Below are 18,474 nucleotides of genomic sequence, written 5' to 3'. Positions count from 1 at the left end.
TCCAGCGTCGGAAATTCCTGACGAGAGAGAGAGAGAGAGAGAGAGAGAGAGAGAGAGAGAGAGAGAGAGAGAGAGAGAGAGAGAGAGACAGAGACAGAGACAGAGACAGAGACAGAGACAGAGACAGAGGGAGAGAGACAGAGAGAGAGACAGGGAGAGAGAGACAGAGAGAGAGAGAGACAGAGAGAGACAGAGACAGAGACAGAGACAGAGACAGAGAGAGACAGAGAGAGAGACAGAGAGAGAGAGAGAGACAGACAGAGACAGAGAGACAGAGAGAGCGCGCGCTCCGTACTTGCTCTGCCGTCAGAGACGCCTTTGGAAGGAAGACCCCCCTCCGCCAACATCAAGCCGGCATCTCCACTTGCAGATCCTCTCCCGTGGGCTTGTGCCTCCCCCACATCCCTTTAAAATGTAAATATTCTATGTCCTGTGGAGGGTGAACTATCCTTGTGTCCACTAGCACAGGAAGAAAAGGACATGGAGAATGTCCCAAGCCAGAAGGAGTCATCTGTGGGAACAGGACATGGTGGGATTCCTCACCACGGTCCCCGGCTGCTGGCGACACAGAAAAGCACAGACCCCAGGAAGGAACATGCCAGAACCAGGAGGCTGCCCCCAGCTTGTTAATTCTCTAACTTGGCCTGGATGCAACCTGCCTCTGCTCTTCCTTGACCTAAATACAAACTAAACCACAGAGACTCGTTTACTGGTCCTGGCCCATTTGTGACATCGCAACCCAGCACTAACAAGCTGTGAGATACCCATTCCTACAAGAGACAGAGCATCTGCAGTGAGTCCGTGCCAAAGGACACCAAGGTGCTGTGCTGCCCCGCTCCCCACACCCGGGTACCCCTGTCCGCAACGATGGTGTTTGCTGCTGAACAGAGTTTTTCCTTATGGGAGGGAAAACTCTGGTTCCATCTACCAGTAAAGCAGACGCTCCCAGACTCCACACCTGCACACACCCTGCCCAGCGCCCCCTCTACCAGCGTAACAGGATTCCTGGAATTGCGGGATGTGCTGTGAGTCCACAGGGGCCTGGGTAAAGAGACCCAGTTGCTTGTTGTCTGAACCAGGACAGACTTTTTGCTTCCCTGACCCCAAAGTTTCTGCACCTCTAAAATGAGAAGGTTTAACTATCCAGGGTTCTCTGCTTGAGTTGGCCTTAACCTCATCCAGGGAGCTTCAAAAAAAAAACAATCTGGTCTCCATCCCAGGACCATTATATCAGAACCGCTAAGGGTGGCACTAGGGCATCTTTTTTTGCTTTTTTGTTTGTTTATTTTATGAAGGGGAGGTAATTAGATTTATTTATTTGTCTATATTTGGAGGAGGTTCTGGGGATTGAACCCAAGACCTCATGCATACTAAGCATGTGCTCTACCACTTGAGCTATACCCTCCCCTCTAGAACATCTTTAGTTTTTAAAAACCCCAGATGATTCTGCTGGGGTCCCTGGTTGTAAGCCCTGTACTAGGTGCTCTCTGAGGGCCTTTTGACTTCCTGGAGTCTATAAACTTGATCCTAAAGGCAGCTCCCCTTCCCTCTTTCCCCTTTCCCAGGAAGAGGGCTGCCCAAAGAGCAGGCTAATTAGGCGATTCAGCCTGAGAGTGGGAGGGGATACATCACACAGCAAGACAGCACCAGACACTTGTCACCTGGCTCGGTCTGGAAGCAGGTGGAAAAAGGGTCCTAGAAAAGACTGGGTGGTTGTCAGGGCTGCAGAGAACTTGGAAACAATCCAGAACTCATCAACAAACACCCAGAGATTAGGGGATAAATGGAAAGGAAAAGAGTTTAAAACAATTAAGACTATTCATAGCATCCCCTCCATTTTAATCAGCCTCCGGGAGTGACTGGAGGAAGGAAGGAGCCCCCTTTTCCAACAGGCTGCTCTGCAAAATCATGCTTCAGGCATTGGCACCTGGGAGGGCAGAATGGGTAAGCTCTGTCACTCGGTAGCTGTGTGGCCTTGGGCAGAGTACTTAACCTCTCTGTGCTGTGGTTGCTTCCTTCACAAATGGCGATAGTCATAATGGGGACAGGCTTCAATGAGATTACGGGAGTTCACATAAAGTGTCCACTACAGTGCTGGGCACACAGTAAACTCTTAACAAGTGTTAAAAATTATTCACAGGGAAGGTCCCCGCAGCTAAATTAATTGGGGAAACATCACTGGGTTTCAGATAAGCAGGTTTCTTCATTGTGAGAGTTCTTGAAATAACAGTATTAATAATGATAATAGTGTGTATCGGAAAGGTTCAGAGGATTAAATGGAATAATGGATACGTGGAATGCTCAGCACCCCCAAACACATAATGGTTACTTAATAAATGCTACCCAGGAGAGTTATTAATAAACACGGGGGTGGACCTTCAAGGGAAGAAGCGGACACGCAGCGCTTCCCAGACTTGCGCTCTTTTCCTACAGAGCATCTTGCAGAATCAGTGCTATCGCACGTGCTGGGAAAACCCCAGGAGGGGACAGCCACGTGTTTTCCAACTCCATCACCAAGGGGCTTTAAGAAAAGGCTGCAGGCCAGGGTGAGAGTGACAGGGATCTGGCTATCAGGAAGAACACACTGCTGGAAGGAAGTGCTGGACCAGGTGAGGGGGGAGCCGGGAAGGGGAGGAGCCGGGAATCCTCCAGTCCGGCTTCCACACACGGTGCTGGGGGGCGCTCTGTGGAAGGGGCAGGCCTCTCAGACCCAGAAGAGCTGATTCAATTCGACTTTGCCACTTGCTGTCGGGATGGCCTGGGCAAGTCACCAGGCCTGTCTGAGCCTGGTGTCTTTAACTGTAGAATGATGGAATGTGGACTATAAACTTGAGCATTTCTAAGGTCCCCTTGGCTCCAGGATTCTATGTGGATATTGAAATGAGGGGGAGGGCAGAGGAAAAGGAACAATATGTAAATGGTGGTGTCTTCTGACCACGCTCCCTGATTCTTGACCTATTTGGGGTGATTTTCAGAGAGGTTCTGATGTCCATCCTCTTACTCAGCCATTGTGTCCCCTATGGATTGAGGAATCTCATCGAGAAAAATTGCAAACTCCTACCTGTTAAGGGTTAGGGAAGAGAGAAGCAAAGAAAGGGCCTTCTGCATCTGAAGAGACCATTAAACCCACAATGCCAAATGGTCAGAGTTTTAAAAGAGGTCTGGGGACCATATTCCACATTTTCCAAACCAACCATCAGGACTCAAGACGTCAGAAAGGGTTTCTTGTGCCACCAGGTCTCCAGGAGTCTCGGAGATGGAATGTGGAAGCTGACATCTCAAATTCTGGTAAAAGGCACACGGTGTGTGGGTGACAAGGGACAGAACAGCTGAAAACAGGAGTGTCCCAGGAAGTCCAGGTCACATGATGAACACTCAGGGGAACTTCTCCTCCTCTGTACACCTGTGTGTTCCCCACCGCAGGAGCCCTGCCCTTCCCGCAGCCACAGAAATGGTGAACCTCATCCTTAGCATTCCCATGGAGACAACAGAAACCACATCGGATGCTTAGCTGGGCACCCATCACTCCCAGCTAGGTCCAAGCCTCCTCCCAGGGCTCTCCCGCTTTCCTTTAGGCTTAATTGCAAGACTTCCTTCCACTAAACTGATTGCAGAGTAACTATTCCCCGCCATTTAATTTACTAAGCCGCTGAGACTTAATGACCTACTTGGGACTTGGGCATTCACGTCGGCGCTCCTGGGCTGTGCACTTCTCTTCAAGAGGCTGAATTCACCAGTATCTCCCCATGTCACAGGCTGAGCACTGGCCTGGTCCTTTGTCCAGCTCCTGTTCGTAATTTCCTGCTGCCTATTGTCTCTCTGATAAATGCTGTAAGAGAGAAGGGTATTATTTAATTGCTTTAAAGATATCAAACAAGCCAGCGTGGAGGTTATCTCCTCCCCAACCCCTCTATTTTTCTGGCTCAAGGTTTGGTTACTTAGTTACTCAGCAAGCTGCAGAGCGGGGGAGGGGGGGTGCAGCCCCACGGGGGACAGTGCAGACTTCATTCAGCAGATGGAGGGGAAGTAGAAAGAATAGCCATTAGGACTCAAAGAGGGACCCGGAACCTGAGGGTAGCCGCCAAGTGCAGGTGGCAGCAAAATTGAACGGCGCTTTTAAGGCATTCAAAGCGGGGAGAGGGAGCCTCTATTATCCGACAAAATCAACAATTGCTCTAGATTAGGCAGGTTCTGCTGTCAAGGTCAAGGCTGTTCAGACCCCACTCACCCAGCCCTGCGGTGGAGACAGGCGTGCCTGAGGCGGATCGATCCAGCCAGCACTTTTTCCAAGCTGGACTCATCCCATCTGACCTATGTGGGGAGGGGGGAGGGAAGACCTCCCAAGGAAAGCATGGCGGAGGGGGATTTCAGTGTATCAGATCACCCAAGATAACCAGCATCGTTGGAGAAGGTCATGGAGAAGACGTGACCGCTGGTTGACCAGAGGGCCGGACCCGGGCAATTGGAGGGAGCTCAGGGTCCCCTCCCTTGTCCTCAGAATGTACATTCCCTCACTAGGAGCTATTTCAAAGACACAGCCTTGAGAGCAATGTGTTGCTGAGACCATCTGGACTGAATACATGACTGAACCCTGATAAGGCCGCTGTATACACTTCTAGGATTCTGGGGGTATGGGCGCGTCCTGCAGGGCCCAAGATAAGCCTCCTCTGTAAGTTCCTGCTTCTTAAACCTGCCACCTCCCAATCTGGAGTGTCTGCCTCTTTCTTTCGCCTCTCTTTGCCCTCCGTGTACAGGGGAAGCAATTTCGAATTTCACCTGGGAAACTCCAAAGGTTGCAAACCAACAAGCAGACAGGGTAGGGTCAGGGTCGGGGTGTGGGGGCGCCAGCTACTCGCCCCAGATAACTGCTCTGAAGGGAGATGGTTATTCAGCTGATCCTTTGGGGGCAACCTGGTTTTGCTGGTAGTTCTCATATAAAACTAAAAAACAAACAAACTTGCATTGGCCCATCAGGGCTACCTGCAGGGTGGAGGGGAAGGCGGGTATTGAGAGCCACTGTTTCATGTCTTGCATAGGTTAGAAAACTGGTTATTATTATTTTTTTAATGATACAAGAGCTTGGCACCAGCCGTTCAAGACCTTTGGTCCCCAGGAAAGGAATTTGAGAATGGAGTGGGCATTTCCCAGTTCTTCCTTCTCCTCCTCTTTTCCTGGCAACCAGTTTGGTCATTGGTTGTAAACTAGAAGTAGCAACAGGCTCCAGTGCAGCAGCTGTGTCCCCCACAGGCGAGCGTGTGGAGGTCTCTTGACCTCAACTCCACTCTGCTCCCACCCCCGTACTGCCACCACCCCTCCCTCTTCCTGCTAGGAAAGGAGCAAGGGCGCGCCTCTTCTGGCTAGCAACCCACCCCAGTCCCTCTACCTGCACACAAGAAAGAAGCAGGCTCCCAGATTGGCTGGGACATGAGGCAGTCATCCACCCATCCAGCCTCTGAGCCCCACGATAATGATTCAACATGACCGACATCTCAGGAGACAAAACCAGCGGTAACCCCTGATTTCCACCTTCGCAGTGCGTACCTCAAGACACAGTTTGGCCAAGATAGAAACTAGCAGTTGATTGTTACCTTGCTTGGTGGTTACCTTCCCGGGTCACTCACCTGTCCCTTGGGCTCACTCTAGCTGCTGAACAGCCTGTGGGGTGTGACTTTCACTGATGAATTGCAAATCAGATAATAGCGTGGACAGTCAGAGGCAGCTCAGCCCACAGAGAAAACTGTTGTTGGCGTTTGCTTTTTGTTTTCCCATCCTCTAAAACTGTACTCAAGGATGGTGAGAGTGTGTGTGTGTGTGTGTGTGTGTGTATGTGTGTGCTTGGAGGAAGGTTAGGAAGGAGAGGCTGCAGGATTGATTATGACTTATTAAACTATTGGAACAGAGGCTGAATCATCAGTCAAAAAATAAATAGCTGTAACTTAATGTGACACAACTCCCACTTCTTGTACGTGTCCCTTTGCTCCCTCCCAGCAGGTAGGAGGAGGGGCTGTGCCCAGTGGCACCAGCAGGTGCCCACTGACAAGGTTAAGGAAGGCGACTGCCTGTAAGGTCACTGAACCTCCAAGCTGTGGAAAGCTGGGAGAGCTGGGGTAAGTCGCTCCCCTGCTAAGCCTCCGCTCCCTAAACTGAAATTTTGAACGCATGTGCTGTCTCACACCCTGTGCAGCGGGGCGTTGGTTGGCCACTGCATGAAGTGCTTTCCCCTTGGACCCATTTTCTCCCGGCCCTTTCCCTGGCCCTGCGCCTGGGGGTGACCCATGGTCGACACAGTTTTGCAAACTTGTCTGAATGAAGAGAGAGCTGAGGTCCCAGAGCGAGTCTGGGTCACCAGGCCGCCACTTCAGCTGCCTGGAATATGCTGGGTGAAACGGAACCGATTCTGTGAAAGCGGAGGGAAGACAGCGAATGTCCCTACCATGGGTCTGGGGGAGGCTGAAATCGTTGGACCCTTCCCGCTCCGCACGCGGGTCCCTCTACCCTGGGTGCTGCGACCTCAGCCAGCCGCCACCCGCAGGATTCTGCACACCTCCCCTACCCTCCGCTCACCCCTGTACGCCCACAGGACCCGGCAGGCGGGGCGAGCTGCCGTGACGTAATCGGGGGGAGGGGGTGGGGGAATGAGTCGAGGGGCCCGCGATCGGCACCGCCAGTCCAGGCGGCGCAGCCACCTGCGCGGGCGCGCGCTGGTCACCCACACCCGGTGCCACTCGGCGCCCGGGGTCTGCGGGCAGGACGAGCTCTCGGCGGCGCGAGGGGCCAGTGGAGCGGGCAGCTGTGGACACGGAGCGCGGGGTGCCGGCCAAGCGGCTGCGCGCCCGTGCGCCCTGCTGGGTTGGGGACAGCCGCTGGTTGCCGGCGAACCGAGCTGACGGATTACAGCGGAAAGGCAAAGGTGAGGTGTGTTGGAGTGCGTGCGTGTGTGTGCGCCAGTGAGAGAGAGAGCTAGAGAGAGGGAGAGAGAGAGACGCACTTGGGCACCTGGATGAATCTGCATGGTGGTGCGTGCCCTGGTGTGCCTAAGTGTATGTCCCGGTGCGTGTTTCTCCACCTTTGTGCTCTGGGGGTGGAGGGAGGTAATTTTAGTGGGAATTAACGACAGCCTGTGTCCCGGCGTGAGCAGCGCACAGTGGGTCGTGTGTGCTGGAACGGACGTGTCCGCACAGCTGCATGCTAGTGTGGGAGGCATGCGCCCTTGTCCAGTCCTCGTCTCCCAGCCGAGTGTCCCGGTGGGAGCTGTAAAGGGGACAACTTCTCTCCCAGCCGCTTGCAAAAGAGCCCCGAAGCGAGGGGGGGCGAGGCCGGCGGGGAGTCACCGAGGGGGTTCCTGCGGACGCGCACCCCCAGAGCAGAGCGTGTGAGCGGCAGGCGGCGGAGCAGAGGAGAGAGGGATTTCTTTCTCCCTTGTTCTTCCTCGCCCCGCCTCGGAGACGGATCCAGAGCGGTATAAGGTCCGCTCTCCCAGCGCTGGGGCGGAGTGGACAGTTTGCCTAGGTTTGAAGAGACCAAATCTGTGTGGCCCCGCGCCCCGGAGCCGCCGGCCAAATCCCTAAGCGGCTATCGCCCGCTCCAGGCCATCCCTGATCCGCAGGTCCTGCTCTGCGTTTAGAGATGCGGGTGCTGCCTGGACAATCTTTAATCTCCCCCTCGTCCTCCTAGAAATAGCAGGGAACCTTTAGGAAACGCTGACGGTCAGCGAGTTGGATGAAGAAGAGAATTTTTCTGCGCCAGCCTGGGGACCCACCTGGTTGGTCTGGAGTCTCAGCTCCCTCCCATGCCCTTCGGCCAGCATTGCCTCCGCTTTTCCTAGGCGCTCTAGCGCCGCGGTGGCCCGCACCTGACTGTTGTCTCTCCCCACCGGTGGGGCTCCCGCTCCAGCGGTCCAGAGACCCACTCAGGTTTAGGAGGCCCTAGGGAAGTTGGGGTTTGGGCTGAATAGGGGGAAGATGCTGGAGAGAAGGGAAAAAAACTGGTGCTGAATAGGATTTAGGACCACCCTTGATGTGCCGTCCCCATCCCAAAGCTCAATTCTTAGGCTGGGAACCACAGCCCCTCTGACAGGGGAGGGATGCCGGACTATTCTCAAGGCCCCTGCCAACAGAGCCGCACTCAGTCTCAGAGGAAACCAACAACCAGGCAATTCCAGAATCTAACAATTCTTAGCCTAGAAAAATAAAGCAGAAAACCAAACTTCCTGGTGCATTTAATTTAACCACGATTCAGCAAGCAGTGTGCCTGGCATTGGACTCCACTTTCAATGAGACACAAATGAAACAGAGGTCACTCAGAGATCTTAAACAGCTGACTTCACTGTTGATGAAATGATTCACTGTGATTCAAACTCATTTCTTCCTTGGAGGAGGCTTTTCACTCTGGACTGACCACCCAGCTTACCATCTCTGCTTTCACCAAGCTCTGAACTCTGTCTGTTGCTGCCTCTCTCAAAAGTGGAGAATGCTGCTTCTCAGCCTATTTTGGAGAAAAAAAAATGACCCTACACAATTCCATCCCTTTAAGTGAGACTCCAGCCAAATAAGCAGAGTCAGGGCTGGAGATCAGCATTCAATCCTCCCTCACCCACCTGCATCATGATCTCTATCCCAAAAGCTCTAGACAGGACTTCTTCAGCCCAGGGATCTTCAGTCTTACCCAGACATTGGAGTGTGACCTTGCATGTCACATAGATGGGCAATGCTGGTGATTAATGTGCTCTCCAATGCAGGCAGCTTAAATAGGATTCTGGGTCGGAAGAATTAAAGTAACTAACAAAACGGTTGGAAATGATATTGGAAACCACCCAAGTTAATACAGGGATACCACAAATGGTTTCTTGAAAGCTTCTGTTTTGAGCAGCTGCCAGTTTATGCTTTTTACCCAATGCAGACATTGAATCCTGGGTCCCCAAAGTACTTTGCAGAAAGGTCAGTTACAAAGCCCAGACCGCACTTTGCAGACAGTCGTGTAGTCGTGAAATCGGCACAGAGAGGCTAAGCAGTGCGCCCGGCGGTGCGGAATGAATCAAGAGGCAAAGGTGGGCCAGGATCCTGAAGCACTTGTTGCTGCTGAGTCCTTGTAAGCCATCAACAGTCTCTCCAAGCATAAAGGAGCGATCTCCAGTCCTCACTCAGGCCCCAGGAAAAGCGCCCTGCCCAGGGGAAATGTGTCTACCAAGTGAATTACTCCCACCATGTGCTGAACACATCACCCCTTTTCCATCTTCCATCTTCCCTCTTCCCAGAATGACCTCTTCCCTGCCCTCCTCCCTTCACTCTTTATACATTCAAGACTCAACTCGAACACTCCTCATGTGAAGCCTGCCCTGCATCCCCCAGGAGAGGAAGGCATTCTTAAGTCCTTTGTTCATGTCTCCCTGCAATTCACGTCCTATAAGAGCTGGCTTCCTTCCTGTCTCACCTCCTAAGTTGTCACCTCATCTCTGGTTCATTCCTGTGAACAAAGAAGTCCCCCAGGGATATTTTTAAAATAAATCATTTAATGATGTGCTGAGCTATTGTTTTATATCTTAGGCCAAGCCAGTGGTGTTACACTTACTTTCTTGGCATGGAGGTAAAACAGGAGTCGGCTGCTTCAAACCAAAGCCCAATTATCAGCCACCAGTTTTCCAATCCACCGAGCAGCAGGCGTGATGCTGTGAAAAGTGCAGAAGACTTGGATGTCCTGTGTTCAAATCCCAGCTCCACCAGTTATGTGCAAGGGAATGGGAGCAAGTTCCTTAAACTCTCTAAGCCTCAGTTTCCTCATCTATAAAATGGGGATAATTATCCCCATCTCATAGGATGGCTGGGAAGACCAAGGGGATAGTGGGTGTGAACAAGCTGCATCAGTGTTTGGAATTCACTTCTGTGAATGAGCCTGCCTCCCTCACACCTGGCTCCTGTTTTTGTCCTTCATCAGGAGATCGGGGGCAAATTCTCTGGGGTGTGAGAACATGAACATCTTGCTGAGGGACTTGGGAAAGGATTCTCTGAGGCATCAGGAAGTCAAACCTTGGGTACTGGAGAAATGCAAACAGAAGAAACAAAAATCAACTAAAGCATACATTTAAAAAATAAAAGCAAGCCAGATTTTTATCTGTAACATTTAAGACTATACATTGGCTCACTATGTAGGCAGATTTTGATAAGTTAGAGATAAATAAGATGGTAGATGAAAAAGGGGGAAAAGATAGCATTTTTTCAAGTTCTGATTGTGAGCCCAGCACAATGCTAGGCATTTTCACACACACTTCATCACTGACCCCTCTTGACACCCCCATTTTAACAAATCAGAGTCGGAGCGATTAAGTGCCAGGCACAGGTCATGTGGGCCCCAGGGTGGAACCCTAGGTTTTTTCACCTCTAAAGTCTGGGAATTTTGCACTAGGAGGTTTTCAGAATGGAAAGATTCCAACGCCTTCGGCAAGACAGCATAGATTTCCTCCCAGGGAAAGGCCAAGAATGCCGGTGGCAAGCTCCTCTGAGGTCAAGGGCTGGACCTCTCCAAACTCTGCCTTTTTACAGTTTGGATCAGTCAACTTAGGGATCAAAGTACGCTGTTTTGCAGCCACAGCCTTCTCCCACATGTGCGTCACCAAAGATGACAAGATAAACTGTGATGACTTAAACCCTTCCCTGCTATTGGAAAAACAACTCAAAAAGTCTGCACAGTGATGAGAACGGGCTGGGAGTTCTAACACTGATGTAAGACAACACAGTTTTCGACTGAAGAGTGTCTGAGAGGGCAAACCAGAAACACAGAACGTTGGTGAGAGGTTAAGTAGCCTCTGACTGATGAGCCAATCTTCCTTTTTTCCTTACAGATGTCACAGTGGATCTTTCGCCTCCAAGACCCGTTAAGGTGAGAACAAGATCTTCAGCTGGTTGGAACGAGCCTCAGATTGTAAGGCAGCTGTGGACATGGCGTATGAACTACTCAACGGGAGCCAGCCATGGCCTCCCTCTCCATTCGACCTCAATGGCTCCGTGGCGACAGCCAACATTTCAAATCAGACAGAGCCATACTATGACCTGACCAGCAATGCAGTCCTCACATTCATCTACTTTGTGGTCTGTATCATTGGGCTGTGTGGCAACACGCTGGTCATTTATGTCATCCTCCGCTACGCCAAGATGAAGACCATCACCAACATTTACATCCTCAACCTGGCCATCGCGGATGAGCTCTTCATGCTGGGGCTGCCCTTCCTGGCCATGCAGGTGGCCCTGGTCCACTGGCCCTTTGGCAAGGCCATTTGCCGGGTGGTCATGACTGTGGATGGCATCAATCAGTTCACCAGCATTTTCTGCTTGACCGTCATGAGCATTGACCGATACCTGGCTGTGGTCCACCCCATCAAGTCGGCCAAGTGGAGGAGACCCCGGACGGCCAAGATGATCAGCGTGGCTGTGTGGGGAGTCTCTCTGCTGGTCATCCTGCCTATCATGATATATGCTGGGCTTCGGAGCAACCAGCGGGGGAGAAGCAGCTGCACCATCAACTGGCCGGGTGAATCTGGGGCATGGTACACGGGCTTCATCATCTACACCTTCATCCTGGGGTTCCTGGTGCCCCTCACCATCATCTGTCTTTGCTACCTGTTCATTATCATCAAGGTGAAGTCCTCTGGAATCCGTGTGGGTTCCTCCAAGAGGAAAAAGTCTGAGAAGAAGGTCACCCGGATGGTGTCCATCGTGGTGGCCGTCTTCATTTTCTGCTGGCTCCCCTTCTACATCTTCAATGTCTCTTCTGTCTCTGTGGCCATCAGTCCCACCCCAGTCCTTAAAGGCATGTTTGACTTTGTGGTGGTCCTCACCTATGCTAATAGCTGTGCAAACCCCATCCTGTATGCCTTCTTGTCTGACAACTTCAAGAAGAGCTTCCAGAATGTCCTCTGCTTGGTCAAGGTGAGCGGCACAGATGACGGGGAACGGAGTGACAGTAAGCAGGACAAATCCCGGCTGAATGAGACCACGGAGACCCAGAGGACCCTCCTCAATGGAGACCTCCAGACCAGTATCTGAACTGCCTGGAAAAAATCAATCAATAAAACGCCGAGCTCTGCCGACTGGCAGTGTGCTCCCCATCGCGTCCCCTCCCTTCCTCCCACCCATCGCACCTGGCTTCTAAAATAGGGAATTGCTCAGCATGAGCCCAATTCAGAGAACAGTGTTTGACTCAGGCTTGTCTGAGTGAATGATAATGCATTAAATTGATTACCTTCCCCCTTAAAGTGAACATTTCAATGCAGGCAGACAATTCAGCGTCTGGTCATGCCTGGGTGTGATCTTTAGAAATGTTGAAGCTCAACAGAAATAGAAAACTCTGTGTTTGCGTGTTTAAAACCCAATGCGTAATCTTGTGGTCGTACATTTATACTTGTATATGTCGATGTCATCCCTGTACAGTCATTCCCTGCGTTTCCTGAGTTCAAGTACACAAGTAGCAAGTTCAAATGTGCTTAGTATAGGTGGACATTTATTTCAATATGGTACCTGCGGAAATGGACTTACCATGAAGCCAATGAAGTTTAAGCTTCAGGGATCTCTCTTGCTTGGGCAGTATGTTTACATGGCCATATGTTTTTGTAAAAAAAAAAAAAATTGTAAAAGTAAGGTATTTTTGTATTCTCTTTCTTAAAGAGATCTCCTTAAACTGTATAAGCTTCCAGCCTCACAAAACCTTTCTCTGCCCCTGGGTATTTGCTTCACCAATTTCAGGCAAGTCAGGTCAAAGTAAGAATGGAGGGAGAGAAGATATTTGAGGACCCAGAACATAAATTTACGCATTTTCTCTTCTTAGATATAATCAAAGAATTACTCATCTGCCCAAAAGGACTTAAAATGGTCCTGATCGTCTATCATTGCATTTATCAAGACAAGGTCTGCTTTGTTATAAGATTGCACATTTTTCTTCTCAAATTGCTTTAACTTTTTTTAGGAAGCCATAGAGGGGGTGTGGGGTCGGGTAGGAATCACAAACATGAAAAGGAGAAAATGGACTGTAATTCTTGTGGGAAACAACAGTATTCTCCCCACCATGAAAATAAATGAATAAGAATGAAGGAAAATTACACCTTTATAAGAAACCATGAAATTGCTTTTTAAAATGGCAGACATGGCTTCCTAGCGAAGGAAAATGGAATTCAACCACCCCTCAAAGGGTTTTTTTTTAAGAAGTTGATACAAAGCTGGACACTAAGGAAGTCACAGTGCATGCTAGAGACTTGAGGTCATTGTTCCAAAGATGTAAGCACGTACACCTTCTGATGACTAGGTAGCTTGCAGGGGATGTGCAGATGTGAGAGTTGGAGGGGACCCCATCCCTCATAGGTATGGCCGTGCCCCCTTCCTCACCCTCATCATGAACTTTAAACATGGACCTTTAATCCACGGACTCCCTGAGCTACTCCTCAAGCACTGTCGTAGACAGGCGCTCCACACCATCAGGGACATTTTTCTGTTCCTGAAATTGCAGCTGGGCTTGTAAACCAGCAATAAGCAGAGAGATGGTGCCCGGTTCATTGGCTGATCAGTTTCCAGGGACTGAAGACATATACACTTGGGTGTTGGTCAGGACACCATCATCTCTAGGTTTATATGAAAGCCTCATTCTTAGTGTCTCGCACATACATTTTACCATATTTAAAAATAAGCTAGCCTCTTCCGGCTTCCTAAGCAAAGGCTGTTTGACAGCAGGAATGACTAAGAACTCCACCTGTGGTGGTTGTTAATGTGCTGCCTTTATTCTGTCTGTCTGTGTAATTTATGCCACCTCATTCCCAAAAGCACTTACTGTGGCCCAGAATATATGTTCAGTAAGATTTATGGTAGATAAATAAGTCCATGCAAAAATAAAGAGAGGGACAACTGTAAGATGAGACGGTGGGAAAGACTGTTACCCAAAAACGCATGCACCAAAATCCCACATGTTTACTGAAGGAAAGGTCAGCTGCAAGCTCAGCCTGGGACTTCCTAGCAGCCACAATTAAGGGAGACTGACTCCTCCTCCACTTCCTCCTCCGCCTCCTCTGCCTCCTCCTTCCTCTTCATAAAAACAAGCAAAGAAAGATATGCAATGAAATGCTTTAAACCCAACTTTACCATTATTATAATACGAGATGTTCCTGGTCTTTGCATAAATGCTGACCTTTACTTAGAGAAGTGAGTGATTCCAAGGGACCAAGAACTGGTAGGAATAATTCCAAGGCAGGTAGACTAATTTATAGCACTCATGCCCCCTGATCAGAGAAACTGACGGCTTGCAAGAAAGCCAGAGTCCAAAGCAGCCAGCTAAAGTCTTAAAACAAAAGGCATACCCAGGTAGATGCTGGACACTTCTCAGCAGGAAGATGATTCTAAGGCTGTAAGACGGGACCTGTAAGATTGATGCTTTAATTCTGCCCAAAGAAGCAGTCGGCTTTCTACCATATAAAGAGGTAGTCTCCACTTTGCGAAACACACATCTCTTTCAAGGGTAATTTGCTCTCCAGTTGTTTCCTTTGATCCAAAGAGGGAATAAACATTTTAATTTAAACATTAATATAACTTTAATTCCAAAATTTAATCTTAGCCTCCACTCAACATGTAATTATGAAGACAGATCGACTGGGTGCTGAGAGAGAATAAAAAGTAATGATTTTTGCCTAGGTTCCATCCCCAGTACTCCCATTAAAAAAAATTTTTTTTTAAAGTAACGATTTTAGAATATCTGATCGTTTAGATTATGCAAGCTACTGCTTACCTTCCATTAGCAAGGGTAGTTAAGAGCTGATTAAACCTAAGAGTGGATTTAGTGAGAAAGGTATCGGGAGAGAGGCTATGACACTGGGGCCTGTGTTGAGTGACGCTAGTTTGCGTCTCCGTAATGGAGAGCTGAGTAACACTGGACGTGGAGTCAGACCTTCGGTGAGGTTCACGCCACAGCTTGAGACAGTCGAGGAAGAGACAAGGAGAAGGCCACAGGATGGTGGAAGGATCACTGCACTTCTTTCTCTTGTTTGTTTTTATAAAGAAGAGGAAGAAAAAGCAGGAGGAGGGAAAGGAAGAGGGAAGGGAGTCACACTCCATCAGTCGGAGCCGCTGGGAAGCCCTTAGCTGAACGTGTCACTGAGCTTTAGTAACACTGTGCCACTCTGTCGCGTGCGCTGATGTGTAACAGCCCCTGCCGTCTCATCTTATCATTGTACCTCTTTCTGTTTCTCTGCATAAATTTATTTATCTATCACAAATGGTACACAGAGAAGAAAACGCAGGTCGGTGATTGGGGCTTCCAGAGCTGGCAGTTTACTGGAGTCCGTGGGCTTCCACAAATCCAGCCTGTTCTCCATGATGGAATACAAGGATTGAAGCTTTTGGCCCCAGCTGCCCTAAATACAAGCACCGGGCTGGAAACGTGGACAGCCTGGTCATGGAGAGAGGCAGCCAGTAGGTGGCTGTCAAGATAGATGTTCCTGACCAGCTCCAGATGTGTCTGTTCAGTCAAGACAGTCGGGTTACAATGAAAGACAGAAATGAACTTTGGCCTTGTTGAAGAAGGGTGATGACAGAACCACCCAAAGTTTCCATACATGGTTGGGAAGGTGCAGCGAGTGTTTCAGAAACGTGTATCACCACCAAAACCACAACAGCTGGCAAACCAAGTGTTTGAGCTTGTAATAACTTAGAATCTGCCACTTGTTTAATCCGTATTTTTGCGATTCAAAAACACTCAAATTTCCTATTGAATGTTCTAGCAAAGCAAACCTTCACCTAAGTGGCTGTTTTACTTCTAATACGTGAATTTCTGGGAATATTCCCATAGGCAGAGCCTCTTTTTTTTTTTTTTTTTTTTTTTTTAGCAGCTCATCTGCAAAGTAGACACCAGGGGCTGTATTCTACTGTACAGCTGAAAAGCTTCTGCGGTTGTACTACCCAAGCTAGGTCAATGAACAACAGCTCAAGGACGAGCTTTCGCACCTCCCACATCCTCCACCAATTTCAGCGACTGCCCACCCTCGCCTTTAACTCAGTAGTGACCGAACACAGGCTGGGCATCTTGTGTTCTCCTTTAGACGTGTCCGGTTGCAGGGATCCAGATGAGGCTGAAAACCAGAGCTAAATATTAAACAAGACTTACCCAAGCTAAACATAAAACATGACTGATTCTCCTAAGATTAAAAGTGAGTATGATTATCAATTAAATGAAACACTGCGGCTTCATCACTGGGCTCCGTGAACGCCTGCTCCCGCAGGACAAAGATTTTCAGCAGGGGAGAGAGAGCTAATGACACGGAGATTCAACTTCAGGTGGGCAGAGAGGGAGTTTACGTGGAGAAGGAGAGGCTTTATTTTTCCATCTCTCTCTCCTTTCCTGGCATCACTGAAGGACCACATTCGGGGGAGAAAAGACCTCCTTGCCAGGATATTGGAGTCTGGTCTGTGATAAGGAGCACTGGAAGCAGAAAAGGACGGTACTGGTCAGAGATAAAATTACCCCATCCTTTTGGAAAAGCCAGTTGAGGAATCTGACACAAGGCCCACTTAAAAAGAAATCTGAGGGGAGGGTATAGCTCAGGGGTAGAGTGCAGTGCTTAGCGTGCACGAGGTCTTGGGTTCAATCCCCAGTACCTCCATTAAAATGATAATAAATAAATAAACCGAATTACCTACCCCGCCAAAAAAGAAATTTAAAAAAATCTGAAAGGGGCTTCCCATAGCTTTACCCACCCCAGTTATTCAGTGACTGGGACCTCCAATTGCTTGAGCAACAGAGAAAGCCCCTTTGCAGTGGCAGCCCCTGAAGAGAGGAGGGGCGTGCTGGGATCTACCAAATAAGACGACTGTAGCCCTGGGCACAGAAGGAGACACAGTGGGCCCAGGTCCTTCCAGAGAACAGATTACAAAGTAAGCAGCACAGGGCAAGGAGGGCCTGAGAGAGGACTGCTAGTCTCAAAAAGAGTAAGGTCCACCATCAGCTCTACAGAACCACCCGTACGTAGATTCACCAGGTACCAAAAAGGAGCACCGATGCCTTCCTGGACAGGGTCCCTCCACCCCCAGACCTGGCACATGGCTGGGTATCAGTTCCTGTGAGGCTCCCTGTCCCCAGGCCAGGGACTATGGTCATTCCTGGCAGAGATGATATTTTTTTCTCATGGGTATTATTTTTTAACAAGAACCCCAAATGGTTCCCACATAACAAAACCCAGGCTTAGCCGTTTTCCTAACGTAAACCAGCATCCCACTTCTCTGGAGAAATGGATGGTCTTCCAAGGCTCTCAGGTGCAGTTTAACCTGCCCCTTCACTACATCATGTGCACTCAGACATGCACAGGTGACGCAACGGAGCACACGCACGCCCACGTGATGCTCGTGCATATGAAGGACGCGTTCACGTGTGTGCACATGACATGCACGCACGCACATATGAGGCATACATGCAACCCGTGTGTGCACACACACAACATAACTTTACATCTTTTAGGCAATGCCTCCAAGATGCAGAGATTCCCTAAGGCTTTCGAAGGAGGAAGAGAACTAGAATTTGATTAACTCATTTGAAGTCTAAGGATATTGAGTCATTTTTTTCTAGACAGAGGTGGGGGATTTTGTGCCCAAGCGAACTTTTCACCCAGAGGATTCCGTGCCAGGTCACAGACTGCACGCCTAGCCGCAGCCAGCTGTCCCCGCAATAACACCTCAAATTAAAAAAAAAAAAAATAGAGTCAACAAAAGGTTAGGTGATTTACTACAAGTCATCCCCACTAGTCACCCAACCTGAGACACATGTTCTGCTCATGGCAATATTTTTACATAAGAAAAACAACACAACTTCTTTGCAGAAACATCACTCAAAATAATTTCCCAGTTACCTTCTCATCAAGGACAGTGTTTTAATAGACATTCCTCACCCCACAACCCCCTGCCATGCTTCTCAATGCAAATCTGAGGCTGGACATTCCTGGGGAAGCTGAGATCCTCAGCCACCAAGCAAATAAATCACAATTCTCTTCCTCAGCCATGACACACCTCCGCAAAAGAGTCTCTTCAAGGTAAAAGAAGTCTTCCCTGAGTCTACCATCCACCCCAGTCCATTTCCATGGATTGGGACACTTACATCACCTCACCTTGGGCATTTTACGTATCCACCAGCATGTGATGGGCAAGAAGTGCTTGATATAGCCTTCTTCAATGAACAGAATTCTCCAGGGTTCATTCTCAAGATTAATTAAAATTAGTTTAGTGTCAGCTGCATTGCCAACCTGGAGTCTAGATACTTCTGGAGCAAAGGCTCAGACTAGATGAAGACTCCCTTTGTTTGACTTCCACTTAAATGCTTTTTGGCAGACCGAAACAGTCTCCTAAATCGCTCTTCCCAACTCCCAGGTGGATGGGCGCTATACTATGTACCACAGCCTTGCTCTGCAGGGCGACAAACCACAGCTGTGTTTCACTGCCCTTCTCTCCTGCACCTTCACACGAC

General features: G+C 49.4%; 2 protein-coding genes across 6 annotated transcripts in view; one reads left to right on the top strand and one right to left on the bottom strand.

Moving 5' to 3' along the window:
* SLC39A11 (solute carrier family 39 member 11) overlaps positions 1 to 18,474 on the bottom strand; it is a 353,551-nt gene that overhangs the window by 324,895 nt on the left and 10,182 nt on the right. For all 5 annotated transcript variants that reach the window (XM_032456952.1, XM_032456958.1, XM_032456954.1 and 2 more), the window contains exon 2: positions 3,669 to 3,829. In XM_032456952.1, the coding sequence (XP_032312843.1) occupies positions 3,669 to 3,683 (15 nt within the window). In that variant the 5' untranslated portion in view covers positions 3,684 to 3,829. The remainder of the gene's footprint in view (positions 1 to 3,668; positions 3,830 to 18,474) is intronic.
* SSTR2 (somatostatin receptor 2) lies at positions 6,584 to 12,599 on the top strand. The gene is made up of 2 exons (XM_006176027.3): positions 6,584 to 6,910; positions 10,835 to 12,599. Exon 2 carries the CDS (start codon positions 10,932 to 10,934, stop codon positions 12,033 to 12,035), a length of 1,104 nt encoding a protein of 367 aa, XP_006176089.2. The 5' UTR covers positions 6,584 to 6,910; positions 10,835 to 10,931; the 3' UTR covers positions 12,036 to 12,599.

Source organism: Camelus ferus, chromosome 16 (assembly GCF_009834535.1).
Source record: "Camelus ferus isolate YT-003-E chromosome 16, BCGSAC_Cfer_1.0, whole genome shotgun sequence".
Lineage (NCBI taxonomy): Eukaryota > Metazoa > Chordata > Mammalia > Artiodactyla > Camelidae > Camelus > Camelus ferus.
This window is presented reverse-complemented; position numbering and strand designations above follow the sequence as displayed.